Source organism: Suncus etruscus, chromosome 5, assembly GCF_024139225.1.
Source record: "Suncus etruscus isolate mSunEtr1 chromosome 5, mSunEtr1.pri.cur, whole genome shotgun sequence".
Classification (NCBI taxonomy): Eukaryota; Metazoa; Chordata; class Mammalia; order Eulipotyphla; family Soricidae; genus Suncus; species Suncus etruscus.
Window position 1 is genome coordinate 12559580 of NC_064852.1, and position 27689 is coordinate 12587268.

The window sequence follows — 27689 nt, forward strand, 5'->3', positions numbered from 1 at the left end:
GTCCCTCGTGCCTGCCAGGAGCTCTTTCTGAGCAGACAGCCAGGAGTAACCCCTGAGCACTGCTGGGTGTGCCCAAAAACCAAAAAGAAAGAAAGAAAAAAAAGAAAGAAAGGAAGGAAGGAAGGAAGGAAGGAAGGAAGGAAGGAAGGAAGGAAGGAAGGAAGGAAGGAAGGAAGGAAGGAAGGAAGGAAGGAAGGAAGAAAATGAGCCAGTGGTGGGGCTTTTGCCTTGCATGCAGACAATCAGGGACATACCTGTGTTTGATCCCTGGCCTCCCATATGATCCCCTAAGCCAGCCAGGCATAATATCTGAGTACAGAGCCAGGAGTAACTTCTGAGCGCTGCTGGGTGTGACCCAAAAGAAAAGGAAAAAAAGAAAAGAAAAATGAGCTATATTCAGGTCATACAGGAACATAAACCCTCACCCCGACACTCCCTCCCCACCTCTATCTCCCCAAGATCAAAGAATGCCAGACTCTCAGGCCCCCAGGGCTTCTTCCACTCCTGGCCAGTCCTGGAACTCCTGTCCCTGCTCCCTATAGGGGCAGCTGACAGGAGGGTGGATTCTACAGGCAGAGGGGACAGGGACAGCAGTCAGGGAGAGCAGGGGATGCCCGGGAGAGTAGGCACCTCAGCCTACACAGCCTCGACCCCTGGGCAACCCGCTGGCCATCCAGGTGAGGACGTAGCCCTCTGCTCTGTGATCCTCCTGGGGCCTCAGGTGTGGCTTCAGGTCTCACATGGAGAGATGGTGCCCTGTTCAGAAAAGGCTTGGTGGGGCCAGAGCGGTGGCACAAGCGGGAAGGCGTCTGCCTTGCATACACTAGCCTAGGACGAACCATGTTCAATCCCCCAGTGTCCCTTATGGTCCCCCAAGCCAGGAGTGATTTCTGAGTGCATAGCCAGGAGTAACACTTGAGTGTCACCGTGTGTGGCTCAAAAAAAATGAAACAAACAAAAAAACAGAAAAGGCTTGGTGTTCTGCTTTGGAGTTTGTGCAGGACTGCGAGCCTGGAATGACACCCCACATCTTCCCTCCTTGTCCCCATTCCCACACCCTAAGGGTTGGGTGCTGGCTCCTGACCTGTCTCCTCCGTGTCACCTGAGTCCCCACCTGCCCCACAGGAGTCCCGGGAAGTCCCCCCCATCCCTGTGGGACCCTCAGCCAGGAGTGTGGGATCTGGGCCCTCACCATCCTGCTCTCTCCTTCTCACCCCAAGATATTTGAGATGATGGATGCCAAGGCCAGGCAGGACTGCGTGAAGGAGATCGGCCTTCTAAAGGTGAGTGTCTGGGCATGGCCGCCATCAGCCCTCAGGGCCCCTCCATTCCCCAGAAATCTCCCCCCTCAGTCTCGCCTCCTCTCTCATTCTCTTTCCCCCTCAGTCTCTCTCCTTCCCCCTCAGCCTCTCTTCTCCCCATTTAGTATCTCCCCACAGTCTTTCCCCTTCCCCCAGGTCCCTCCTTCCACACACTCCCCCCAAGCTCCAACAGCAATGAGCTCATCCCCAGTGCTCTTCTAAGGCACTAGGAGCTGTGGGAGGGGCATCTGCCATTCTGGGCAGGAGCTGAAGTTCCAAAGCCAGGGAGTACCCAGACACCTCCAACAGGTCACGCTGAGCCTATGCACATCCCAAGGCCTGGCACTGGTTTTGCCCACATAGTGGGTCTGGGCTGTGGACAGGTGCTCTTCAGAGCCAGGTGGGGTCCTACTGCTCCCCACAACCTCAGCGTCACACAGGGACAGGCCAGCGCAGTGTTGGACATGGAAGACGTGGGAAGGACAGAGATGGGGGCTCTGAAGACCCCCAGGGTAGGGCAGGAGGGAGGAGGGGGTCCACCCAGGGCAGCGTCTGAACCTGTCGCTGCAGATGAAGAACTGAGGCCATCCCCCAGCTCTCTTGGGCTGCTCATTGGGGATCTGGGGGTGCCAACCTCACGGGTCACACTCCCCCTCCCTGGCAGCAACTAAACCACCCAAATATCATCAAGTACCTGGACTCCTTCATCGAGGACAACGAGCTGAACATCGTGCTGGAGCTGGCAGATGCGGGCGACCTCTCCCAGATGATCAAGGTAGGCCCCTGGTCCCCTCTGCACCCTCTTCCTGTGGGCACAGTGACCCAGGCGAGGTACCCACCAGAACAGACCCAGCCTGGGCATCTGGCTGTGGCTCTGCCTCCCTCACCCATTCTGTCCTCTGCTCCTTCTCTCTCTCCTCCCTACACCAGGATCACTGGGGACCAGGTTGTGGTGAGTCTCCCAAACCTTAGGGAGCTGCTGCTCTTGGGGTATCCAGCCTCTTATGAGAGAGAGCAGTTACAAGCCATCGTGAAAAATCTGCCTTCACTATCTGCAGGGATTTGAGAAGGCTTCCTAGGGGAAGTGGCACTTTGAGTCCACACAAAGCTGCAATTGGAATGCAGGGAAGTTGGGGAGCAAAAAGGGGAAGCAAGGAGGAGGAGGAGGAGGAGCTCTGGACTATGGTCTACAATGAGGCCTCAACACACTGTCAGCCCTGGTGGACTGGAGCAGGGCTGAATTAAGTCCTTTCTTCCTGAAATCTCTGGGGAATACAGAGAAGGACAGAGATCGAACAAGGTATGGGGTGGGGATGTGCAAGCTCTTTTGGGTAGAAGAAAGAGAAGGAAAACCCTTGCACTCTGCACCCTTCCTCCTCCCATCCCTTTACTGGGGTTCAAATTCATTACTCAGCTCTCAGCTCTGAGAGTACAGGAGGTATTCCTGCCCTTCCCACCTCACACCTTCCTTCCCTTCCCTCTGCAGCTCCGGGACCTAACCAGTAAGCAGGGGTGGCAATGGGGAGGGGCTGGATCCTTGTGCCTCAGTTTCCCTATCCCTCTGCATAGTATCTGCAGCTGATCACAGCCCCATGGCTCTGGCTGCTCTAGGGTTTTAAGTAGACCCACCCAGAGAGGGCCCTGAACCTCCACACAGGCCCAGAGCCTCAGTCCCAGAATGTTGTCCAAAGGATGCTAAACACTCAGACCTGTCACAGACCCTAGAACCAGAGACTCAGCGCCTCCCACTACCATTCAGCACTAACAGGATGTGACAGGCAGACAGGTAGCCCCGCTTATAAGCAGTAATGAGGGGGAGATGATGGCCCCACACGAGTGGGTGATGTTCCGCTTATGAGTGGGCACTGCATTGGGTTCTCCTCCCCTGAGATCCCTCCCAAGACTGGGGTTCCCGCTGCCTCTATCGCCTTGTCACAAGACACCCGAGCTGCTGTCCAGCTGTATGACCCAGAGCCCCAGCAGGTGGTTTTGGGGTCCTTCACAGCAGGTTAAGACTTGACTTTACTCCCTTTCTGAGCTCCCCAAGACTGCTCCCAATTGTGTCAAGACACAGAACCCAGGACTCCCTTTAAGCATCTCTTCTGCACCTACAAGACTAGTCCTGGATCAGGCAGATGACTCAGAAGGCTGGGGTGTGCGTTTTGTATGTGACAGCACTAGGTTTGAGGCCCAGGGCCCTGAGCATACCTGGGTATGCCTTTGACCCATGAGAAATGACTCAGACTGCTAGAATACTGCTCTGTGGCTACCCCAAGCTGCACCTCCATGCCCCTCGATGTCCTGACCTGTCAGCTCAAGTTCCATCTCTCCAGGGATGCACACACACACACACACACACACACACACACACACACACACACAGCAGGTCAGTGCACCAGGGGCTCCTCACAGTCTACCCACCCTGATTTGAATCCCCAGGTCTGTATGGTCCCCCAAGCAAGCCCAAGAGCCCCTCCTGGAAACAGAGCCAAGAATAACTTGGAGCAGCATTGATGTGACCCAGAAACCCCAAAAGTCCAGCAAATGAACTGAACAGCCTTCCCAACAGGAGAAAGAGCCCAGGCCCTGAATCAAAACTCCCAAATGCGCCCCGGGGCTTGGCCTGTGGCTGTGCCTGTCACCCCAAATGCAGACTGACAGTGAGCCCATGGGGCTGTGAGTCTATGGATGGAACCTATTTTCTTCTCCCCTCAGCCCCCATACATAGCGAAGGGCGTTCGTCCTCTAGAGTTCTTTAGGGACACTAAACATGACTGTTCAGACATGCTGTGGAAGCTGGGCTGCCAGCAACTATCAGGCCCCTTCACTGGGTTGTGGTTAGTTCACAAGTGCCGAGATTCTGTATATGAGGGTATGTTATATATGATTTAATTCTTTTTTGTTGGGGTGACACTCCCAGCAATGCTCAGAGGTCACCCCTGACTCTGCACTCAGGAATTACTCCTAATGGTGCTCAGAAGCCTAAATGCGGTACCAAGGAGTGAGCCTGGGTTGACTGGGTGCAAGGCAAACACCCTATCCATTGGACTTTCTCTCCAGCCCCTGTGATTTAATGGCTGAGAACATCTGGATGCCCCCACTCTGGGCCATCTGGGGGCTCCACCCTCCAGGCCCCTCTTGCTGCAAAGGGGGAAACAGAGCAGTTCAGAAGATTCCAGAAATTCCTCCAGGACTTACGTGGGGCCAGACAAGACTGCCCTTTGGGTGTGGAGGTCACAGAAGGTCATGGACTGGGGCATGTGATGGGCTTCCCACAGGCAATCAGGCCACACCTGGCACTTGTCACTCAAGTACTTTTGTTTGTTTTGGGGGGGCGGGTCACAGCCAGCGGTGCTCAGGGCTGACTCTTGGTTCTCTCTCAGGAATTATCCTGGAAGGGCCAGAAAACCATATGAGGTGCCAGGGATCAAACTGGGTGAATCAGTGTAAGACACTTTACCCACTATCCTATTTCTCTGGCCCTCCAATTTCTATTTTGTTGTTTGTCTGTTTTTGGTTTCTGGGCCACCTCTGGTGATGCTCAGGGGTTACTCCTGGCTATGCACTCAGAAATCACTCCTGGCTTGGGGGACCATATGGGAAGTCAGGGGACCGAACAGCTGTCAGTCCTAGGTTAGTGCGTGCAAGGCAAATGCCCCACCGCTTACATCATCGCTCTGGCCCTGGCTGACCAGTTTTTTTTTCTTTTCTTTTTTCTTTTTGGACACACTCAGCAATGCTCAGGGATTAATCCTGACTCCGAGCTCAGGAATCATTCCTGGTGGGGTTTGGGGGACCCTATGAGATGCCGAGGATTGAACCTGGGTTGGCTGCATGTGAAGTAAATGCCCTTCCCACTTTGTCATCTCTTCTGTCCCCCATCAGAACTTCTTGCTGTCCACCAGCTGCCCGCTGTACACACAGTGTGGCTGCCTCAGACCTTTCCATCTGTCTCTCCCTCTCCCAGTACTTCAAGAAGCAGAAGCGACTCATCCCGGAGAGGACGGTGTGGAAGTACTTTGTGCAGCTGTGTGGGGCCGTGGAGCACATGCATTCCCGCCGGGTCATGCACCGAGGTCCGTGTGGCCCCTCCAGGATGCTCCCCACCCTAACCCAGCCCCACCTCCCCGAAACTCCCACCCAGCAGCCTCTCCTTGTCCTGCAGACATCAAGCCTGCCAATGTGTTCATCACAGCCACGGGTATCGTAAAGCTAGGGGACCTCGGCCTGGGCCGCTTCTTCAGCTCCGAGACCACCGCTGCCCACTCCTTAGGTAAGGGGGTCTGTCCACACCCCAAAAGGCCCCCCACAATCCACATACTTCCTCAGCACTTTGGCTGTGCAGGATAAGACCCATTCCTTAGCAGGGGCTCCTTGACTGAATAGAGGACCCCGGAGGCCCCTGCTGGCTCCCCTTGAGTCTTCATAGTTGTCTGGGGGAGCAGATGACTGTCCCATTTCCTGGACAGAGATGTGTGTCCTAGCGCCCACTGTTTTTCCATATCTGGTCACCATGTTGTGTCACATCAGGCTGTTGAGTGTAGGAAGAGCTGTCGGGAGACCTGGATTGTGTCCTGGTAACAGGGCTTTTGGCTGGGTAGAGGGTTACATCATGGCTGACCCGTGACCTGGAGGCATTGGGGTGAGTGCCTGGGACCCTGGGACTTCAGATGCTCATTGACCATGTACTGACTGCCCCAAGAACTCAGGGGCCATGGGCTGGCAGCAGGGAGAAGGGTCAGGTGCATGTTTGGGGTGCAGGGAAGCAATGGTGAACAGAATGCATGCACCAAGACATACTGGCTGAGCACCAGGCATGAAGCTGGGAGGGTAGGAATGAGCATCACTGAGTAACACATAGGAGCCAGCAGAGTGCCTGCCATGTCCCATGGAATGGACAGAGGGTGCCTGTACCCTCTAAGTGATTAACCAGCCAGGGCCAAGGGAATGAAAGAAAGTGCGCACGGCCGCAGCCCCGCAATCCTGACTCCTGGAGGTGGCATTTGCAGAGTGGGCTGCTCCCCAGGCTCCTCGTGTACCCCCAGATCACAGGCAGGAAAGTCCCTGTCCAGACCAGCCACCTCCCTGGAGACCCACCGTTTCACACACCCAGTCTCTGCCCTGCACCCCATGCCAGGCCATATCTGTAGCCCTCATATCTGCAGCATATTCTGGGGTTACTAAGGTGCTTTTGGAAGACTGTCCAGGTGGGGGCTGTCCTGGTATATATAGACATGTCTGTGTCCACCACACATTCGGTAGGAGACATGTCCCAACTCCTGTAACCAAGAGCTGTGAGCAGGGCAGTGCCTGCTGCACGGTAGGAGTTCATGCCTGCAGGGATGATCATGGCCAGGATCTCACCTTCAAAAATGCTCATTGGCTTCTAGAAGTGAGTGTTTCTATATGAGCGTCCACGTGTCTGCCTTGGATGTGCAAGTGTGTGAGTTTTTACATATAAGCATTGTGTGCACATCTGTGTCAGTGTGTCATGGGCAGCCTGTGCAAGTTTCCTTTGGGTACGCACACGTCAGTCTGAGCTTCTGTGTGAGTACACATGTGTGGATGTGCGCGCTGTATTTATGCATGTGTGTGCGCATTGCGATTGCGTATGTGCTTGAAGTGTGCTTGTGTTCTGTGTGTCTGTGTGTTAATGGGTACAGTATGGGCATGTATGAATGCATGTGTGTGCATACGTTTGTACAACTGTATTTATATGCTTGTATGCATTTGTGTGCATCTGCCTGTGAGTAGATAGATGCTAGTGTGTGTGTGTGTATCTTTGGAAAATTTCCATTTCTTCCTACAGGTCCGTGCTTCGGGCTCCTCAAGAGTCACCATGTGCTTCCTCTGTTAGCTCAAAGGGGAGGGTTCAGGAGTGGATAATCCCTAGTTAGGGACAAGCCCTGCATACCTGCAGGCTCTTCCTTTTTTTTTTTTTTTTTGGTGGGGGTCAGCCACATCAGCCAGCACTTAGGGATTATTCCTAGCCCTGCACTCAGAAATTACTCCTGCAGGCTTGTGGGACCACATGGGATGTGGGTCAAACCCGGGTCTGCTGCTGCTATAAGGCACTTCCTGCTGTGCTGTCACTCTGGCCTTTAGAGACCTTCTTTCTTGCAGGGGCAATGTCTGACCTGCAGAAAGTTCTACTGAGCCACATGGCATCATCGCCGTGACCTCGGGGACCTTCTTCCAGGCTGCCAGTTTGGGCTTTGGAGCTTCAAGGTGGCAGGAGATGCAAGGGCAAGTGCTCAGTGCAGTGGGCAGGCAAGTGCCCATCCCTCTGGCTCAGGCCTCAGTCCTTCTCCAGGGACAGGCGGGGAGCACAGTGCCCACTTGATTGGATCAGGACACTGTTAGAAGAGCCGGAACTGGGGCTCAGCTGCCCCCATGAATTGGGCACTCCCCGAGGCATCAGAGCTGCTGCTACCGCCCAGGGGGTTAGCGTTCTGCCAGGGGTACCAACTCCTACCAGTGCATGCTGGAACTCAGGTCCCCAGTCTCTGGGTTACAGGCAGACACCCTTTTCTGCAGAAGGCTCCCTCCGCACACAACAGAGCCAGTCGGGCAAGACAGCCACTAATTGCTGGCACACGGTGACTCAGGAAGGGAGGGGGCAGGGACTCCTTCGCACTGCACCCGGGTATGAATTATGCATCCACTGTCTCTCTGCACGCCCACTGTGGGGGGGTGCTATAGTGGGTGGTGCCCACGTGGCCTCAGACACCCTCCTAAGAAGACACTGTGAGCTGCGACCCCCAGCCGGGTTCATGGGGAGCCCATTTTCCACCGCCAGCCCCTCCCCTGGGCCCGAGCAGCCTCCATCTCTGCTCTTACAGGGCTGGCATGAAAGGGCATTAGTCATGCCATGGCCGGGCTGACAGGTGCGCTGCCCAGCGGTGGTGGCGCGCTGCCTGGTGTCAGGCACAGGAGCCGTAATTAGAGTGCGGAGCAGAATGAGCGTCAGACGGATTACCAGGGAGAAGATCATATTTGTCAGGAAGGGTTGCATACATAAAAATTAAGTGACAGTACACGCCGGCATAATGAAAGAAAAATGAAAGATTTGCCTATACACAGCTCACGAGCTACAAGCGAGTGTCTCGCTCCCAGCCATGGCAGCAGCTGGAAGACAAATCGTGGGGCTGGCAGTGCTGGCCCTGCTCTTTGACAGGCCACCGCAGGCGGGGCTCAGGGGTGCATGGAAGGATGCCACCGCAGGGTAGCAGGCCTGATGAGGGGTGCCACGCTGTCAGGTACCAGTTATCAGGCAACACACACACACACACACACACACACACGCACACGCACACGCACACGCACACTTATTTGGATTCCCAGACCTCCAACCTCAGGTTGTCCCACAAAGAATTCAGCAGCTCCTTCCTCCCTCCTTCCCTGAGCCCTAGGCGAGGCCCAGGAAGGCTGAGACAATGCCACCCTCCCTGCTTCTCAGGGGCCCCTTGATGGGGACAAGAGGACCCTCTCCCAAAGGCTCACTAGCAGGCATGGCCCTGAGCAGTATGGAGGAGCCTGGGGCGGCCCTGATTCTTGCAGGTTCATCCCTCAGGGGCCTGGGTTGCTGGGTGAGCAGAGGAAATATGTTGTTTGTTTGTTTGTTTTGTTTTGTTTTTGGGTCACAGACAAGGGTGCTCAGGGTTACTCCTGGCTCTGGGATCAGAAATCGCTATTGGGGCCACACTTAGTCATGTTTAGGGGTTACTCCTGCCTCTATACTCAGAGATCTCTCCTGATAGTGCTTTGGGAGTCTTATGGTGTATCAGGGACTGAACCTAGGTTGGTCTTGTGCAAGGCAAGTACCTTCCCCCCCCCACTCCGTATTATTGCTCTGACCCCCAAGAACTTAGTGGTTTTATAAAATGTCTCCTTAGGGGCCGGAATAATAGCATAGCAAGTAGGGCCTTTGCCTTGTATGTGGGTTGACCTGGGTTCAATCCCCAGCATCCCATATGGTCCTCTGAGCCCATCAGGAGTGATTCTTGAGTGCAGTCAGGAGTAACCCCTAAGCACCGCTAGGTATGGCCCCAAAACAAACAAATACAAATATCTTCCCAATAATTATTTCCACTTAACAGATGGTGAAACTGAGGTGATACTGGGCTTGCATGGCCATTGATTGGACTGCCTCCTCTCTAGAGTGCTGGTCTGCAGCCTTGGGTAGCAGGGTTGGAACCTGCAGAGCTGGGCCAGAGGGAAGGAGAATGAGTGCCTCCGGCTGGCCAATCCAGCCACTTTTCTCCACCTCGACCTCGACGCCAGATGCCCCATGATGGCCTCCTGCCCTACCCCATCCACCTGCTTCCCAAAGCCCAGGGAGTCGTGAGCAAGACATGGGGACCCAAGTTCCCAGGAGATGGCCTGAGGCCTGCAGCTGGCACCAGCGGCTCTGCCACATGCAAGGCTTTTCCAAGGGCAGATGGCTGGGGAGACAGGGAGGAAGTGAAAGGTCTTCAAGACAAACTGTGATTCTATTTGCTCATTCACCCCAGAAGGGCCAGGCAATCCCACCCAAGTCCACAGCCTGAGGCTTCCATTTAGAGCCTCAGTACCTGCCAGCCCTGTGTGCCCACTAAGCATGCCCACCTCGGTATAATGTCCTTTGAGCGGTGCCCAGAGGGGCAGTGTTGGCCCCAGTGACCACAGGGTGCTGTCCCAGTCCAGAGAGAGGCACAGGTGAGGCAGCCCCCCCAATAGCTTAGTTGATGCTCCCAAATTCCAGGATGCAAGAAACGGGCCACTCACATGGCAGAACTGCTCCCTGGTTTTCATGAGACCCTCGGTGTGGAGCCTGAGCTGGGGTCTGTGCGTATGCAGGGAGAGATGAGAGAGTTAGTGTGCGCGCCCTCAGAGAGGAGAGGGAGAGAACAGAAAGAGACAGACAAGTGTTCTGGAGAAAGTGAAGCCCGGCATCTCTAGGGGCAGTGAATGCAGCTAAACACAGAATTGAAGTTACCACATCACAGAATGAATGGGAAGGGCCGGACTACTCAGTTTTTTAGGATGAGGGGCACAAAGAAAGGGGCCTGGGTGGATTTGGGGGTCACTATCAGGTGAAAATGCAGATCACATCTGTCTGGCACAAAGAGAGCCCAATTTCCAGCCCAGGGCAGCCCAGCAGAGACACCTGTCTATCCCCCCAAGGCCTTCGCCCCACCCTGAGCTCTTCTTCCTTAAACCTATCCTCCCTCTCTCCCACGGCCTTTCACCCTGCTCATCGCAAGCCATGGCATACACTCACCCCAATTTTTCAGTGAGGTGGAAGGCTCTAGAAGGTAGGAGGCATGAACCCAGGTTCAAGTCCCTCTTTATGGCTAGGGAAACTAAGGCAGAGAAGAATGTTTTCTGAGCTGTCAGGTAGTGACAGAGCAGATTTGGACCTGGGTTTACCACTGTGCCACTGAGGGCCCACCCTATAGCATCCAAGTCTTGCCTGCAGAAATAGGGTCCCACAGACACTGCCCTCTTTGGGGTGAACATTGCTAGGTTCCTGAGAACTCAGACACCCCAAGTGTTTGCCAGCATGGTGAGTCTCCAGAATGTGACCACCAGCCTCAAAAGTCCCTCCACCTCAAAGAAATTAGGGTGTTTCAGGGCAGTCAGAGTCTGCTGGCTCCTTTTCCCAAGCTCCATCCCCAACTGTGACGGGGTGCTGGGGGACCCCAGGGAGGCTGAGGGGTGCAGATCCTACCTGCTTCTGAGCAGCCTCTGCTTTACCATCTAAATATGTTACAAAGTCCTCTGGGTAGAGTGAATGGATAGCCTTGGGCATGGCCTTCCTGGAACCTCCATCTGTTGGGGTTCCCCCTTGGGCTCTAGACTCACTCCTCCCAGTTGTGGGGACACTCCTTCAGGACCTGCAGCTGCCAGCTTAGAGCTTTACTGAAGCCTCCTTGCAGCTGCTTTCCAGGTCAGTGGAAGAGCAAGAAGGGGTGCTGCCTCCATCCTTCCTCAACAGCTGTCACGATTTGAGGACCCCCCCATGAGGCAGAGCACCCCAGCTCTGAGATGCCCAAGGGAGAACTTTATACTCTCTCCTGCACAGGAGAATCTGCCAGAGCAGAGACCCAGAAGACATAGTTCCCGCGAGGACAGACCAGACTTCCTCGGTTCACGCTGTGCAGTCATTTGTTCTGCAGATGTTTGAACATCTGGAAGGATGAGCGGGTGGTAGAGGCCCCACCCATTGGTGATAAACAATAGAATCTAGGAGCTTTTGCGAGGGACTAGGGGTTGTACAGTTCCAGGCTGTGGGATTCTGCTCCCACAGACCGGAGTGGGTGGGGAAATGGTTCTTTAGGGTCCTACAGATGATTCCACCACTGGAGCTCTACAGCCCGGTCTTTCTGTGACCCTTAGATCCTTTTGGTCCTTCTGAGAACACAACTTGTTCTTCCGGATGGGCTTTCCTGGAGAGTGGGGCACAGAATCTGGAGTCAGTTAACACTGGATAGGCAGACATACAGATGGATAATGGAGGGATGGAGATGGAAGGGTAGATGGATGGATAAACAAACTATACATGGACAATTAGGAGGGATGGATAAACAAATAACTAAAATGATTAGGAGGGATGGTTTGGGATGACCGGATAGACAACTGTAAATGAGTGGACAGACTGGTGGATAGACAGATGGATAATTATGGATGGAGGGCAAATGGATAGATTGAAGGATGGATGGGCAAACAACAGATGGACAATTATGATAGGTCTGCGGATGGATGGATGGATGGATGGATGGATGGATGGACAGATATACAACAATGAATGGGTAAATGAATGGAGGGATGGGTGGGTGAATAGGTAGGAGGACAGGTGGATAAATGTGCAGATGGATAGGCAGGATGGATAGATGGAAGGATAGCAGATGATAGACAAATGGATGGGTGGATGAACAATGGATGGATAGGTGGATGGGTGAATGGGTGAATGGGTAGGTAACTAGAATCAACAACACTGGCATCTTGGAAGAAACCCAAGTGCCATTTGGGTATATTCCTGTCCCTTATATCTCTGGAACAGGAGGCAAGAGGATATGCAAACAGAAATCTGTGGTGAGGTAGGAGCAGCTGGGTTCTCCAGCCTCTCTGATCACAGGATGCTTTACAGCAGGCCTAGATGGTCAAGGAGCCACAGACTTAGCAGGGGTCTCAAACTCAATTTACCTGCGGGCCACAGGAGGCAAAGTCGGGGTGATCCTTGAGTGCAAAGTCAGTAGTAAGCCTTGAACATTGGGAGGTGTGTGTGTGTGACCCAAACAACTAAAACAAAACAAAACAAAAAAAGACTCCTCTAGGGCAGGGCCACAAAATGTTGTATGGAGGGCCATTTGCGGCCTGCAAGTTTGAGACTCCTGGACTAGAGGGAATAGAACCTGAAGGCAGAGGTTAGCTGAGGAGCAAACTGAAGGGGATTCTAGCAGGGGGGAGTCTCTTTCAGACCCTGTAGGGCAGCTCCACCCCCACCCCCAGTTGCTCTGCAAGTCACCTGGCCCCTAAGTCCCTTCAGGAGCACCCCAGGATAATCTAAATGGAGCAGGGAATGTGTGGCTAAGGGCCAAGGTCAGGGTCAGCCTCACTTCCGGGGGTCTTGGGGTGCAGCTCAGCCAGACAGGCCTCTACTGTCGTCACTGAGGACAGACCTCACTCCCATCCAGGATTACTCCACCAGGAAGCTGTTCATGGGCAAGAAGTTCTTCTGGTTCCACCCAAGATGAGGGGGGCCCACTGCATTTTTGTCCTTAAGGTGGGGTTGCACTGGACTTCCTCTCAGGGCCTTGAGCTCCATTTCTGTCTCTGTGCCTCAGCTCTGCTGCCTATCAGAGCCTCAGTCTCCTCAGCTGTGAAAAGTGGCGGTTTCTCATGAGACCACTGGGAACCAGCAGAGACCTGGCGACACAGGTGGGGCCAGCACGAACTGGGTTAGGGCTGTCCTTTACATGGACTCCACCGCTTTCCAATGGTCACCTTCAAGGACATTGGCCAGTGGCTTCCGAGATTCTGTCCCCCTGGCAGGGACAAGACACAGAGGTGCCCCCACAGCCCCCAGACTAATGCTTGAGGCCCCCTTCCCACATGCTGCTCCTTCTCTCTCACAGTGGGAACACCCTATTACATGTCCCCCGAGAGAATCCATGAGAATGGATATAACTTCAAGTCGGACATCTGGTCTCTGGGCTGTCTGCTGTACGAGGTGAGCACAGGGCACATGTGGGAAGGGGTGGCCTGGTTCCCTGTAACTGAGGGTGGCACCCCGGGGTACAAGCTATCCACTTGTGGCATCCTATCCTAGCCTCCACTCCCAAAATCACCCAGTGGAACTGAGACCCTGGAGGGAAACACTGAGCTCAAGACCCCCTTCTCATGGGAGTGGAATGTCTGCTCCCAGCCTTCTCTGCCAGGCCCTTTCCCATCTCCTCTGAGAAAACAGGACTGGGGCAACTCTGAGTGACTCTGGCTGGGCACTGCCCACAGATGCACCCAGGCCTGTGGAAACCCCAACTGTCCAGGTCAAATCCACCTGCTGGCATTTCAGAGGTGGCCCTGCTTCTGAGGTCCCCAGGCCTGTTCTGAGGTAGGCACAGTACTCTAATGGCAGTTTCTAACAGGGTGAGTGGGAGCGAAATCCATCTCGGACTGACCAACAAAAGAGCATGGGCACCCTTGCTGGACACCCTTAGTAGTGCTAATGGTGGAATGAGGAGTTGGGTTGCAAGAGGGGTGGGGGTTCCCTGACGAGATAGGAGCCTATAGGCCCCTTCACAGTCCTCATGGTCCTCCCTTATCCCCCTCCTCTCCCCCATGACCAAAGGAGGGAGACAAGCCAGTTCCACAGAGCACGCACGAAGCAGGAAGTCCCGTGTGCAGCATGGAGCTAGGAGAAAAGTCAGAAAGGAAACCAGGGGAGTGAGGGTGGTAGTGGCCAGGGCTCCCACATGTCCCTCACCCACATGGGCTGTGGGGCACCCTACTGCATTGCCCTTCAAGCTTGCTCCCCACTTTACCGGCTTCTGCAGCGAGGTTGATGGAGAAACACCACCTCCTGCTGCTGCCGGCTCCCAGCTCCTTCAGGCCCCAAGGATGCACCCCTTGGGCACGGCTCTGAGGACTACAGGCTGAGCCCCATGTGCCCTCCCTCGCAGATGGCCGCCCTCCAAAGCCCCTTCTATGGCGACAAGATGAACCTCTTCTCCCTGTGTCAGAAGATCGAGCAGTGTGACTACCCACCACTGCCCGCCGAGCACTACTCCGAGAAGGTGAGTTGTGGGGCCAGCAGGCTGTGTCTCATAACTCCCGTGTGGAGGACAACTGTGAGGTGTCTGTCACCGCAGGTGGGACAAAGGGTGTCAGTCACATGGCAGCTCTTGGGCTTCCTGGCACCAGGCCTTGGGAGTTGGGTCTCTGTGGAGCAAGTCTGAGAATCATGCTGTGAACTAATGGAATTCCCATGAAGTCCCTTCCTCACCCCCTCTCACAACCACATGTTCTCCAAAGCCCATACTTCCATGAATAGTAGCATTTCCACACTAGCAGGGAGCAAAAGGTGCACTGGACCCCCAAACCCTTTATTGTTTGGGGGAAAATCACACCTGAAGGGGCTTAGTGATGCTCAGTGGCTGAACTTGGGTTCCTGTGCTCAGCTCCAAGCTCTCTCTCTCCCAATGGCCCTCCTCTTGGCTTTGCACTCAGGGTTCATTCTTGGAGAGGCTCAGGGGACCTTATGGGATGCCAGCAATCAAACCCAGTCAACCGCGTGCAAGGCATGTACCCTCCCACTGTACAATCACTCTGTCCCTTTTTGGTTTGTTTTTTGGGGCCACACCTGGTGACGCTCAGGTGTTTTTTTTTTTTTTTTTTTTTTTTTTTTGGTTTTTGGGCCACACCTGGCGGTGCTCAGGGGTTACTCCTGGCTGTCTGCTCAGAAATAGCTCCTGGCAGGCACAGGGGACCATATGGGACACCGGGATTCGAACCAACCACCTTTGGTCTGGATCGGCTGCTTGCAAGGCAAACGCCGCTGTGCTCTCTCCGGGCCCACGCTCAGGTGTTACTCCTGGCAATGCGCTCAGAAATTGCTCCTAGCTTGGGGGACCATATAGGACATTGGGGGATCGAACCGCAGTCCGCCCTAGACTGTGGCAAGCAAGGCAAACGCTTTATGCCCTGCGTCATCGCTCTGGCCCCAATCTCTGGCCCTCTTGATGCAATTTCATCTCTTAGAAATCATCTCTTGGATGATAAACCTAGAAACCATCTCTAGATGATGAACTTTCTGCTTTGCTTTTTTCTTGATTTCTGAACTTTTTATCAGGCAGCCATCACCAACTGCCCAGATGTTCTACACGAAAATGAGCAATTCAGGGCACAGAGCTATTCCCTAAGCTGGGCTTATTTGGGTGGGTGGCCTGCCCAGGGCCTGGGCACAGTAGCCCTTCCCTTCCCTGAGCACTCAGGTTCAGAGCTGCAAGGATGGCTTTGCCTCTATGGAAGCCTTCAACTACCTCCACCAAGCCTGTCTGCCCACCCCCCACCCACCAAGTTCAGTTCTGGGCTTCCCAATAAGGCAGCATGCAGATGTTCAGAATGCCTCAATCCCTCAGGACAATCAGGACACCCGACCCCACAGCTGGAAGCAGGAGAGAAACTTGGAAGGGCCATAGCACCGGGCCTCCTGACCCCTTCCCCTCTCCCAACACAGGGCAGGGCAGAGAGCTGGGAGCCCCCCATTTCAGGGCCTGCCCTCTCCTTCGGGGCCAACCAGCCCTCCCAGCTGCGGGGATAGAAAATACGGGGCCAGGTCAGTAAGGCCAGTGAAGACTGAGGCTTTCGAAGGTCATTCTTTTAATTACCATGAAAATAATTGACACTGCCTGCTGGGCGCCCCTCCCGGGCAGTGCGGGCATAATTAAAAGCTCCGTCTTTCAGAGCAGCCCGCTGCATGCTCACGCATTTATGATGATCAATAAGCTCTCGCCTGAGCCACGTCCTCCCGTCTGGTCTGGGCAGTCATGAATGACAGTGTGTGCGCACACGGTTAACATTTAACCAGGAGCACGAGCAACTCGGTTCTCACCGTGCTCAAAGTCTCAGAGCGTGGCCTGTGGGTGCCAGGATCTAGCAGGGGCCCCATCGAGGGTGGGAGTTTGTGGGGATCTGGCCGCTCCCTCCTATCACACATGCCTTTCTCTCTCCCTACACCCCGCAGCTACGGGAACTTGTGGGCATGTGCATCCATCCAGACCCCGCGCAGAGGCCCGACATCAACTACGTGCACCAGGTGGCCCGGCAGATGCACAGCAGGGCCCTGAGCACCTGAGCGCCTGGGCACCCGTCACCCTCCAGCCCAGACCCACTCGTAGAGGGTCCATCCTGGGGGTGCTTTGTGTCGAGAGCTACGGGGAAGGCGCTGGTGACTGTCCCTGATGGGCTGACAAGGTGGGTGGCATGAGCCCTGGACGTCCCATGGCCTAGACTGTAATGTGAATCTCCTGGATCATTCCTTCAGCGACCTGGCAGGTGTGGAAGGAAAGCCAGGGAAAGGGGCAGTCTCTGCTCAACTCACCCTTCCCACCCTCCCGGTGTGGCCTTGCCCTTCCCTTGGATCAAGGGTCTCGATGGGGTCTCGTTGGCAGCCAAGTGGAGGCTCTCCTCAGGCTTCTGCTCGTAACCTGGGGCTGGGCGGGTGGGCTGGCTGGTTGCCACCTACCTGCCTTTCTCCCGCCACCTCCTGGCATGAAGACTGTCGGCTCTGGTCAGTCCTCGCTCTCCTCTCCTGAGAGGGAGTTTCGGGATGGACCTGGCTCTGGGACCGTTTTCTGTACAGATTCTGGTTCAGAACCTGCCTAGTGCATCCGTGGCCAAGTTTTCTTTCCTTTCTTTATTATTAGTTTTTATTTTTGCCTTTCTGAGCCTTAAGTCTCTTTCCGCTGTAAAATGGGCCTTGAGATTGCTGACTCGGGGGCTCATGGAATCTGCAAGGAAACGGTCACAATACGGCAACACTGTGGATGAGTCTCCAGGGGCGGCCCACACCAAAGTGCCTGGACCACATAAGCCAAGAATTAATGTACCACTCCTGTGTGTGTGTGTGAAACCAGAAGTCTCCCAAACAGGATTCGACTGTGAAGACTAATTTATAAATGTGAACTTAGAGATAGCTCTGAAGGAATTTTTTTCATACTCAAGTTAATCTTCCAATGGTCTAAGTTGTTCTGACTCGATGACAGGTCAGTCCTCTGGCCAGTGCCCGCTTGCCCCGCTGCATTCCAACAGGGTCCCGGGCATCGGCGCTGCAGCCGGGCCTGCTGTGACTGTTCTACTGTACCTGTCAGGAGCAAGAGCACCTGCAGATGCAGCCTTTGCTTTGTACATGTCCCGTGTCCTCTGTGTTTGAAATAAAAGTGCACCGAGTAACTTCTGTGGGTGTTTCAGGGATCATTTCAAAACCACCTCACGTGGAAGTACAATGTCTCGGCGCCTTTAGAAACACATTTTCTCCAGGCCTCACACATTCTGAATGCTCCTGGGCTTTCCCCCAAGACCCCCAGATAGTTTCGGCACAATCATCAGCCAAACTGCTGCCTTGATTCCATCCTGCCCACCGTGGAATAGGGAAGCAGGGTCCCAGGAGTGCATCCCACTGGACCCAGGACTTTCCCACATACCACAGCCAGCAAAGAAGCTGTGGGGGTGCCTAGTCAAGCCCAGTCTCCAAGCCAGCACTCAGAACTGGAAGCTGCTATGACTTGCTGGGGAAACAAGGCAGTGACTCTGCTCACAGTGCTCAGAGCACCACCCAGGGGTCTCCCTGGGCAGAATCTTTCCTTCATGCTCAGCAGCACCTGCAGGACATACCACCTGCCAAAATCCTCACCCCTGGGACTCATGACGGGGTCAAGACCTCTCATTGTAAAACGGTGAACCTCGAACATTTCTGGGACTTTTTGAATATGAGCAGTGGGGGGGGGGATGGATGGAGGGCGGCATTGGGGTCAGGCAGCTGCCCCTCCCAGCAGTCTCGGTAACTAGAATAAGCCTATGCTTGCTCACTCACTTGCTCTCTCTACTCCTCCCCCACTTTAGGGGGTACAGAGTCCCACCCATAGTGTGCGTACCCCCTTATACCCAGCACTCGCAGCCTCCAGTTCCGTTTTCCCATTTTATTGAGTCTCCTTGGCCAGCTGGCCAAGGAACAGCAGACACGGGAGCCTCGATGCCCGGCCCACATCAGCACCACACCCATTCAGGAAGTGTCCATGGTCTGGACCGTCTCTTCCACCACCTCGATCTCCAGGGGAGTGACTTTCTCGGTGAGGACAGCAGTGGTCCCTTTCTCACATCGGTACCGACCAGACCTAAAATAAGAAGCAAAGGATTAGGGTCCCACAGGCCCTCGTGCTGGGATAAAGCGGCAAGCTGGCAGGCTGGAACCCCGGCTCCTCCGTGCCTGTGGGGAGCCCACTGCCCCAGCTCCCATCTTCAGCTCTCTGTGCAGCCAGATCCTCAGGGCCCCCTGGGCCACAAGCTATTCGTTTCTTCGGGTACAGGGCTGTGGGCGCTGGGCCTGGCCTTCACCTCCACCCTCCAAAAATTCCAGGAACCAGCAGGCAGCAATACCCTTTTATTGAGCACCACCACCTTTTTTTCATCACTATAAGTACTGGAACATGCTTCATGGGGCTGGAGGCAGTACAGGACGTGGCCAGCCTGGGTTTCAAGGGAACAAGTCCCAGGGACGAACCAGCCACTACCATCACCCCCCACCCCCCACCCCGCCCCTGGCCTGGTCAGTCAGTCCCCACCCACCCATCCCAGTACAGCAGCTGCAGAGCTTCCCCCAAGGGGGGTGGATTTCTGCCCATCCAATCCCCACAAACAGGAGGCTGCCTGAATGGGGCCACAGGCACCTCAAAAGCCTGTGGGGTAGGTGCCAGCAAAGCAATGGAGGAGAAACGTGGGTGTGGCCACTTGGGGGCACCCAGCTCCATCTCCAAAGAACTCCGGGATATCATCAGGAGTCACCTAGCATAGTGCTAGTGTTCAGAGACAGAAGGGCCTGCCCTACACGGTCCCTCTTCCCTCCCACCTTCCCAGCACTGCCCCAGCCCAGGGAAGAAAGAAGCTGGCAAGACCCCACAATGCCGAGTGCTGGAATGCCAAAGCTTGGCAGGCTAGGGTCTGCATTTACTGCAGGATCGGAACAGCACTCCAGAAGGGGCTGTGCCTGCTACCTGCTGTGGAGCCCTGGAGAGGTACTGCCCACAGCACTCAACCAGAAGGAAGGAGCCATAGTCCGCAGAGCACTGGGCCACAGGAGCAGCAGGCAGTGTGAGGACGGTGCAGCGCAGAGGTTCATCTGCTCACACCGCCACCAGACCTGCCCCACTTGGTTCCCTCTGGGGCAGCATCTGATCTCTGAGGCTCTTTCTAGAGACGCCCAGCCCTGTTCAGCTGAAGACCAAGCTGCAGGCCAGCGCCCTGAAAGCACAAATGCCCTCTCAAGACACACTAGCGCCCTCAGGGGAAAGGAGCTCGCAGCCACCCTCTCAATCTGGACCTGACCCTACAGCCCCCTGTCCTGTCCTGTGCCCCTCTCCCCAGGGAATACACGTACCCCAGTCAGGACAGCCCTAGCAGAGAGGCCAATGGAGAGCCAGCTCAGACACTGGTAACCCCAAGCCAGTTAAGGATGAAATCTGGGGCCAGGGAGATGCTCACCTGGTCCCCTTCTTGTTGGGCACGGAATAGGGACGCAGGAAGTCCAGCTTGCTCTTGCTGATGACGCAGAGGTCAATGTTACTCCCTGAGCCCAGGTCATTGAAAATGCCAGCAGAGATGGCCTCGCTCACCAGCTTCTTGGCTTCCTCCTCCTGCGAAAAATGGTCATGGCACCGTCACAAGAATTGGGGGGGGGGGGGAATGCAGACACCCACAATGTGCCTGGGAGGCAGACGTGGCTCTCAGCGCTACTCATGCACGAAGGTCTCTAGCAGCTTCCCAGACCTAAAGCTCTCTCTGCTCACACATGCCCTTCAACACCCCACTTCATGCAGTCACCCCACCACCGAATCTGGGGAAATGACTAGGCCACAGATCCGAGAGCTTTGGTGAGAAAGGGGCAGAAGTGACACAGGGTCAGCTCTGTAGGCAGCCACAGACAGACACAGATATGCACTCTGGAGCATAGAGCCCTCGGCTACACACTTCATAACCAAAGGTGAAAGGTGGCATGACAACTATGTATGTGGCATATTGGTAACAGGATCAAGGCAGTCAGTCCCAGGTGAAACCATGAACCCCACCACACAACTCCAGTTCTGGACAAATGCTGGCTGAGACCCAAGCAGGACCTCAGTCAGTACAGGTGGCCTCACACCTCCTACATAGGCCTGTGTGGTCATGGAGCTATGTGATGCCCCAGCCCCTGCTCCTCGACTTCTGCTTTCAGAAGTAAACCAGGGCTGGGCACTCATGCTTTGCCCCCTTAACTGCCTGGTCCTGAGCACCATCACAAGTAGCCCCTTAGCACGCCAGATGAAACCCCCAGCTGCTACTGGGAGAAAGGCAGTAACTGGCCTCTGATCAGGCTCTAGGTACCTGCTGGACCCTGGAACCACCAAGATAGTGAAGCCTCTGCCCTGAGCTGGCTGGCTGAGCCGGGCTGCAGGAACACTGGCCAAAGAACCAACACACCGGGCCGGGCGGTGGCGCTAAAGGTAAGGTGCCTGCCTTGCCTGCGCTAACCTTGGACGGACCGCGGTTCGATCCCCCGGTGTCCCATATGGTCCCCCAAGCCAGGAGCAACTTCTGAGCACATAGCCAGGAGTAACCCCTGAGCGTTACTGGGTGTGGCCCAAAAACCAAAAAAAAAAAAAAAAAAAAAAAAAAGAACCAACACACCACCACATCACGCACAGATGCACACCAGTCCCCCAAATGAGGGTCTCACTAGGCCTGGAGCCAAAAGCACATGGAACACCGGGAGAGCCTGGTCCACCTAGCACCTCAGGCCACGGGGCAGGGCTGTGGCACAAGCCAGGAGCTCAGAGGCCACACAGGATGTGGGATTCCAGGGACACGGTCGCCCTCTACAGACCCAGACAAGAGAAAAGTCTCTGCCGGAAGCAGGACCCACAGCTGGTGAGGGGGGCCATTCTGGCCTTCACCCAGCAGCTGTTTCTGCTTCCTGGGTGCCACCTCTGGAGGTCAGGGGAGCTGGTGATGCTGCGTACGCACAGCCCAGCCAACATGCACCCACACCAGAGCTTGTAATCAGGTATTCTGTCCTGGGACTCCCAAGCCCAAGAAACCAAAAGTCTGGTCAGAACCAGCAAATATGATGGTAAAGGGATTCGATCACTGCGTGGAATGGAGGCTGGGATAGGGTGAGTTGCATGTGCCACCTGCTCATTCTCAGTGTGTGTGTGTGTGTGTGTATGTGTGTGTGTGTGTGTGTGTGTGTGTGCCCTGCTCATTCCCAGTATATATGCATATGTGCGCATGGGCACCATGCTGCTTACTTCCCATGCCTTCTTTCTCATCCCCAGGGTGTTTATATACTTTGCTTACTCCCAGCTAACCACCTATCACCTCCTTTCTTCTCCTCCCCTGGTTTTCTGGTCCCCTCTGCCTCGTCATCACCATGGCTGGTGCCCAGTGGGCATCACCAGTTCTGCAGTGAGCACTGAGGATTTCCACTGCCCAAATTCTTCCTGGAGCAGAGCATAGCATACACACACCATTAGGCAGGCAACACTATGGGGTCCCTGACGCCAGATGCTGATGGTGTTTGGATGGCAGGACCTTGCCTCTATTCTGCAGACTTTTGTAATGGAGTAGAAGAATTCATAAATTTAAAACACGCCGATTCTGAAATGTATTATGAATAACTTGATTTACTCGTGAATCGTCATGTGTACTACCTATTTACAGTTTCCAATATTTGGAGCGATAAACTTCCTAAATTATTTTCTTGGGCCAGAGGAATGGTACCGGGGATCAGGTGCTTCCCCTGATCTAGTCAACCTTGGGTTCAATTCTCTACGCCAAGCACTTCCAGGAGTGATCCCTGAGCACAGCCTACCCAGTGCAGTGCAAAGCCAAAAAAAGTAAGTTAAGTTTCCTTCCCAGTTCTAGGGAATAAAATTCCAGAAAGATATTCTCAGAGTGAGATTGTGCTCCCCTCACTCCCCCCCCCCCCCCACTGGCCTCTTACAAAGCAGTAAGATGGTGGGAACACAGGCGGCAAAGTTGCTGAGAGCATCCGCTGTGACCGGTCAAGAACAGGCTGAGGCACTTGGATGGCAGTGGCTATGGTTCTGAAACAGGGACTCACAGAGTAAGAAAGTGCTGGCCTTGCCCACAGCTCACCTGGATTTGGCTTCTGACAAACAAACAAACAAACAAAAACCAGGATCCCCTGTATCCCATCAGAACTCATGAGCACAGTGAGGGTATGGCCCCCAAACCAAAATATATGATTTTTGTTTTGTTTTGTTTTTGTTTTTTGGCCATACCCGTTGACACTCAGGGGTTAACTCCTGGTTATCCGCTCAGAAATTGCTTGGGGGACCATATGGAATGCCGGAGGATCAAACCACTGTCCGTCCTAAGCTAGTGCGTGCAAGGCACCACTTACAACTACTTGGGCCCCCAAAATGTACGATTTTGAAATAAGATTAAAATATAATAAACAGGGGTCCCTTGTCAGCGATGCCAGGGACCAAACTCAGGGTCTGTGTATGCTACCCCAATCCATACCCTAGCTCTGCCCAATCCCATATGACCTCTGAGAGCTGTGCAGTCAGAGCCGGGGCTGAGAACTAGCCTAGGACCTGCCTAAGGTCCTGCAGCCAGTGGCCACTGAAACTGGCCCTACAGAAAGTTTCCAACAAATATCTGCAGACACCTACAATATACACTCCACACCACAGAGGCAATCGGGCCCTTCTCTATAGCATCCCCCCACCCCCAGATTCTAGACACATTTGCAAAGATGCACCTGGGCAGAGTCCCATTATTTTCTCTACAGTGGAATTTCCCAATTAAATAGCTCATCTTTCACACGAGCCACCAAACATTTAGAAAAACGATGGTCAAAGCCCACGCGCCGAAGCAAGCATCAAGAAGTGGGAAACATCTTCATCTAGCTCTGGCCCACCTTCCATTCATTGGAAGCAGCATCTGCCTGGGGACAGCTGCTGTGGACAGAGCTGTCCCCCAGCTGGCCAGACCCAGGTGTGCCATCCCTCCCCCACTACTACAGGGGCCAGCCAACTCTCTCCCCTGGCCCCAAACCAGCTGCTCAAGTATTTATGTGGCTCGTCATGGGGAGAATGGCCCAGACTCTCATCCAGACTTGCAGAGAAAAGGTTCCTCAGACCACCGGGATGCTGGGAGCAACTGAGGGTGAGCTGGGGGCTGGCGACAGTCTGTGCAACCTCAGAAGAGACACTTGGCTCCTCTGAATTTGGGCTGTTCCTCTCCTCTCATGCAGGGCTGACAAATGAAGATGGATCACAACATTGTGGCAGGAATTCAAAATAAAATATGGAGCGGCCCCTCCTCTGGTGTCTGGCCCATAGCTCTTGCTTAATAAATGGGAAGGTTATTTAATAAGGCAGCCAGAGGGCTCCCGGAGATGCGAGATGCCGTCTAAGCACTGACCGCTTCTCCCACTCCCCCAAGCCCAGCAAACCTGCTGACAAGCTTCGCGGGGTGCCGGGGAGAAGGAGGCAGGCCCTCGAATAATTAATCCAAGGGAAAGAGCTCACTCCCTAAAAGTTTGGAGAATATAAAAGGGGCACTTCCTGCTTTATAGCTACAAAGACCCAACTACCCGGGAGCCCGGGTCCCCGGGGCCGCCCTGCTCCTTAAATGAGATTACAATAAGAGTGATGGACTGTGCCGCCCCGCGGCTGTGACAAGCAGCCCTTTATAGAGCTATCTGTTTGTCTCCATCACCGCATCGCCCAATGTGTCCCTGGACTCCAATGTGCAGCTCCATTTACCGCCACATGACAAATGGGCAGCACTTGTAAAAGGCACAAAGAGGTCCGCGTCGTCCGTGTAATGGTCACCACAGCTGTACCCGAGTGCTTGAGGGGACAAAACAGACCCCCAAGTTCATTAAACTGACCAGTAATGGATCTTTCAAAAAGTGCCTGAGGAATCGTACAGAAAAGGCTAAAATAAATAACTCAGCATGGAAGGCTAATCTGAAATGGTGTTTGATAAATTATTTATAACACAGGCGATTGTCTGCATTTAATATTGGAGCTACTAGAAGCATCTTTAAAAGATGATTTATGTGTTGTAATGCTATTAAACTTTATATTGGCCCACTGCTGGCTATAAAGTCTGCTGAGATTTAGAGAATGAGTTTTAAACTGTCACTGCAACATCATAGGAGATGGAAACTGTATTAAATCTTTACTTTAAACCTGTTATCCAGAGAGTTGCATTTTGTAGACACTCACAAACTGATAGATTGCTTCGGCAGCCGCTATGGTGCAGGCCCAAAATAGTACTGCCAGGAAAGTTTGCCACGTTATTCCTGACTCCAGCTACAATTGTGATTTCTCTTCTGGCTGAAATAGTTTTTTTTTTGGGGGGTGGGGGGAGGCCACACCCGGCGTTGCTCAGGGGTGTTACTCCTGGCTGTCTGCTCAGAAATGGCTCCTGGCAGGCACGGGGGACCATATGGGACACCGGGATTCGAACCAACCACCTTTGGTCCTGGATCGGCTGCTTGCAAGGCAAACGCCGCTGTGCTATCTGAAATGTTTTTTTTTAAGGTTTGGGAATGTCACCAGAGCAAAAATGTAGGTGCCCCAGCCAATGAGCTCCCTGGACAGCTCGGCAACCAATTAATACTCTTTAAATAACCCTCCTCCCCACAGTCGACAGCTCAGCTGTGCACACCCCAGAGCGCTCGCCTCCTGCACGCTGGGGGCAGGAGATTCACGCTGTGTCTGGCAGGAAACCTGGCACACCACTGCTGGTGACCGCCTGGACAAGCAAAACTGCAAGGACATGGCTTTCCCTGAAAGCAATCGATTTGTAAGTAAAACATTCTGAAGAACTTACAAAGAAATAAACTGCTTGTTTATGAGAAAATATATTTTCTTTTTGTAGCTGAGGTGCTGATATTTAGAGGCAGGGGGAAAAACAAAGAATTACAGAAACCTTTCACCTCTGTCCACTATCTAGTGAGAAAGGGAGAGAGAACGAGAGAGGGGGAAAAGAGGGGGAGACAGACAGACAGGCCAACGGTGGCACCACAGCTGAGCTCTCACCTTCTACTTGACTTCCTTTGCTAGGAAACTTACAAAGGCCCCTTCAGTCCCCAAAAATCTGCCCTGGCTGCCAACTCAGGGCCTGCCTCAGTAAGCACTGGATCACTAGGAAGTCATCTTGGAAAGCTGCATTTTCTTTTGTGCCTGGGACCTGAAACAGCAGAGCCTGCTACTGCTGGTCTGGTCTGGTCTGCATCAGACTAGATCTGGCAGTGCTGTCCAGGGGTGGGACTGCCTCGGAAAGAGGACCTCCTCCCATGACCTTGGCCTGCTCTGCTCCACACGCCTGGCGCAGCTCTCAACCTGGGCCTCAGGAGAAAACGAACATCAACTTTAAATTGGTTCAGCCAAATTAAAAGACAGTGTCTATCAATCATGAGACAGAGCAATACTAAAGTGGGTGGTCCCAAATGGCCAGGTCCCACTGGGGACCTGGAAATAAACACATACCATCCACTCACGGGGCAGCACTAAGATCATAATCCTGGGGGGGGGGGGGTTGTCCATCCAGGGTGCTGTGAGCTATTGATGCAGCCTGCGGGAGCCAATTGTTCCTGGCTAATGGTTGGATAAGATTTAAAGAATCCAGAAGTGCTTAAAATAGCACTCATCTCCAAAAAAAGTAGCTTCGTGCACTCGCCACCAGACCTGAGGGCTGCAGGGGCAGCCACACTGGAAGGATCACTTGCCCCTTTCAGCCAGGGAACAGACGGGGCATGAGCAGGCCTGGGAAATATGAAGTGCTAAGTGCACCCAAGAGGGTTACTGCAGTGGGTACAGGAGTGCTGAAGGGACCATAAGATCAGAGAGGACACTTCTGGGCACTGCACTGCCAACCTGGCCTGGTCCACATCACCACACGGCACAATGGCCTGACATTAACTCAGGGCGCAGAAAGGGGTGTCTGAGCCACACAACCCCAATGACATAGTCAAAGAACATCACAGGATAGGACTAAGAGTGCCGTGGGCAGCACAACATTCACTTGGTGAAACTTGAGACCGGCTCTCTGTCCTCCACAGATTTTACAAAGAACCCTCTGTGCATTCTCAGGTAGAAGGCAACAAGCAAGGGTACATGTTGCTGTCACCAAGCACCACACCCCAGCACGCTGGCTCAAGCATCCCATCACAGCTCAGTGAGTGCTGGGGACCAGTTTCCAGCCAGGGCTCAGCATCACCAAAATCAAACCCACCCACCCTGCCCTGGGAAATCTGATGGTGGCTAAGAGGTTTGGCTAGACCCTGGGAAAGAGGGGAAGAAACTGCTGAGGGGCCAGAGCCATAGTACAGTGGGTAGGGCATTTGCCTTGCACAAGGCTGATCCCGGTTCAATCCCCAGCGTCCCATATGGTCGGTCCCCCAAGCCTGCAAGGAATAATTTCTGAGCAGAGTAACCTCTCAGAGTAAATTTCTGAGAGGAGTAACCCCTGAGCACTACTGGGTGTGGCCCCAAACACAACAAAACAAAACAAAACAAAGGGAAAAAAAAGAAAAACAGCTGAGCCTCTGAGGAAGGATGGGGGGGGGGTTCCCCAGGACATGGAGACCCACACTCAGCATTCCAAATATAGAAACCATTTCCAGAGCTACTCAATCTACAGAATCAGAAAAAGATGTAAACAAGCTGCCCAAGGCAGGCCGAAGCTCTGGGCAACGTTCCTCTCTCTCCCAACCATGCAAATAGTGGAGACTATGCCCATTTGTTCCCAGCACCTGAACAGAAGAACAGGAGGGCACAAGGATGGAGGCAGCCCTTTATGCCTAGGCACGGTGCAGACCCATCAGGGCAGAGCAGCTGGCATGAGAACCAAGGAAGAGGCAGCACCTGTGTCCTAGGAAGCCACTCACTAAACAGAGTCAGGGAGAAATGTGAGGGTGGGTAGAGCTCCAAGCATGGAGGGAACCAAGAGGGATGGAAAATAGAAGCAGGCAGGCCTATAGATGCAATGCAGGGCCAGAAGTCTTGGAAGCATGTGCGAAGACTGGGCTGGTTCCACAGCAGCCACGTTCAGGGGCAGGAGTGAGAACAAGAGGAAGGCAGGTCTCCAGAGCACTGAGACACCCCCTCC

The 27689-nt window shown here is 54.1% G+C and overlaps 2 protein-coding genes across 2 annotated transcripts in view; one reads left to right on the plus strand and one right to left on the minus strand.

Annotated features, from left to right (window-relative positions):
• NEK6 (NIMA related kinase 6) overlaps nucleotides 1–16885 on the plus strand; it is a 54933-nt gene extending 38048 nt beyond the window's left edge. Inside the window, exons 4-10 of the mRNA XM_049774223.1 lie at nucleotides 1221–1283; nucleotides 1966–2076; nucleotides 5269–5377; nucleotides 5467–5574; nucleotides 13421–13515; nucleotides 14465–14578; nucleotides 16528–16885. Of these exons, the coding sequence (XP_049630180.1) occupies nucleotides 1221–1283; nucleotides 1966–2076; nucleotides 5269–5377; nucleotides 5467–5574; nucleotides 13421–13515; nucleotides 14465–14578; nucleotides 16528–16638 (711 nt within the window). The 3' untranslated portion in view covers nucleotides 16639–16885. The remainder of the gene's footprint in view (nucleotides 1–1220; nucleotides 1284–1965; nucleotides 2077–5268; nucleotides 5378–5466; nucleotides 5575–13420; nucleotides 13516–14464; nucleotides 14579–16527) is intronic.
• A 1576-nt stretch (nucleotides 16886–18461) lies between these two features.
• Nucleotides 18462–27689, minus strand: part of PSMB7 (proteasome 20S subunit beta 7) — a 61330-nt gene continuing 52102 nt past the window's right edge. The window contains exons 7-8 of the mRNA XM_049774213.1: nucleotides 20040–20191; nucleotides 18462–18676 (exon numbers count right to left, since the gene is read on the minus strand). Coding sequence (XP_049630170.1) covers nucleotides 18565–18676; nucleotides 20040–20191 — 264 coding nt within the window. The 3' untranslated portion in view covers nucleotides 18462–18564. The remainder of the gene's footprint in view (nucleotides 18677–20039; nucleotides 20192–27689) is intronic.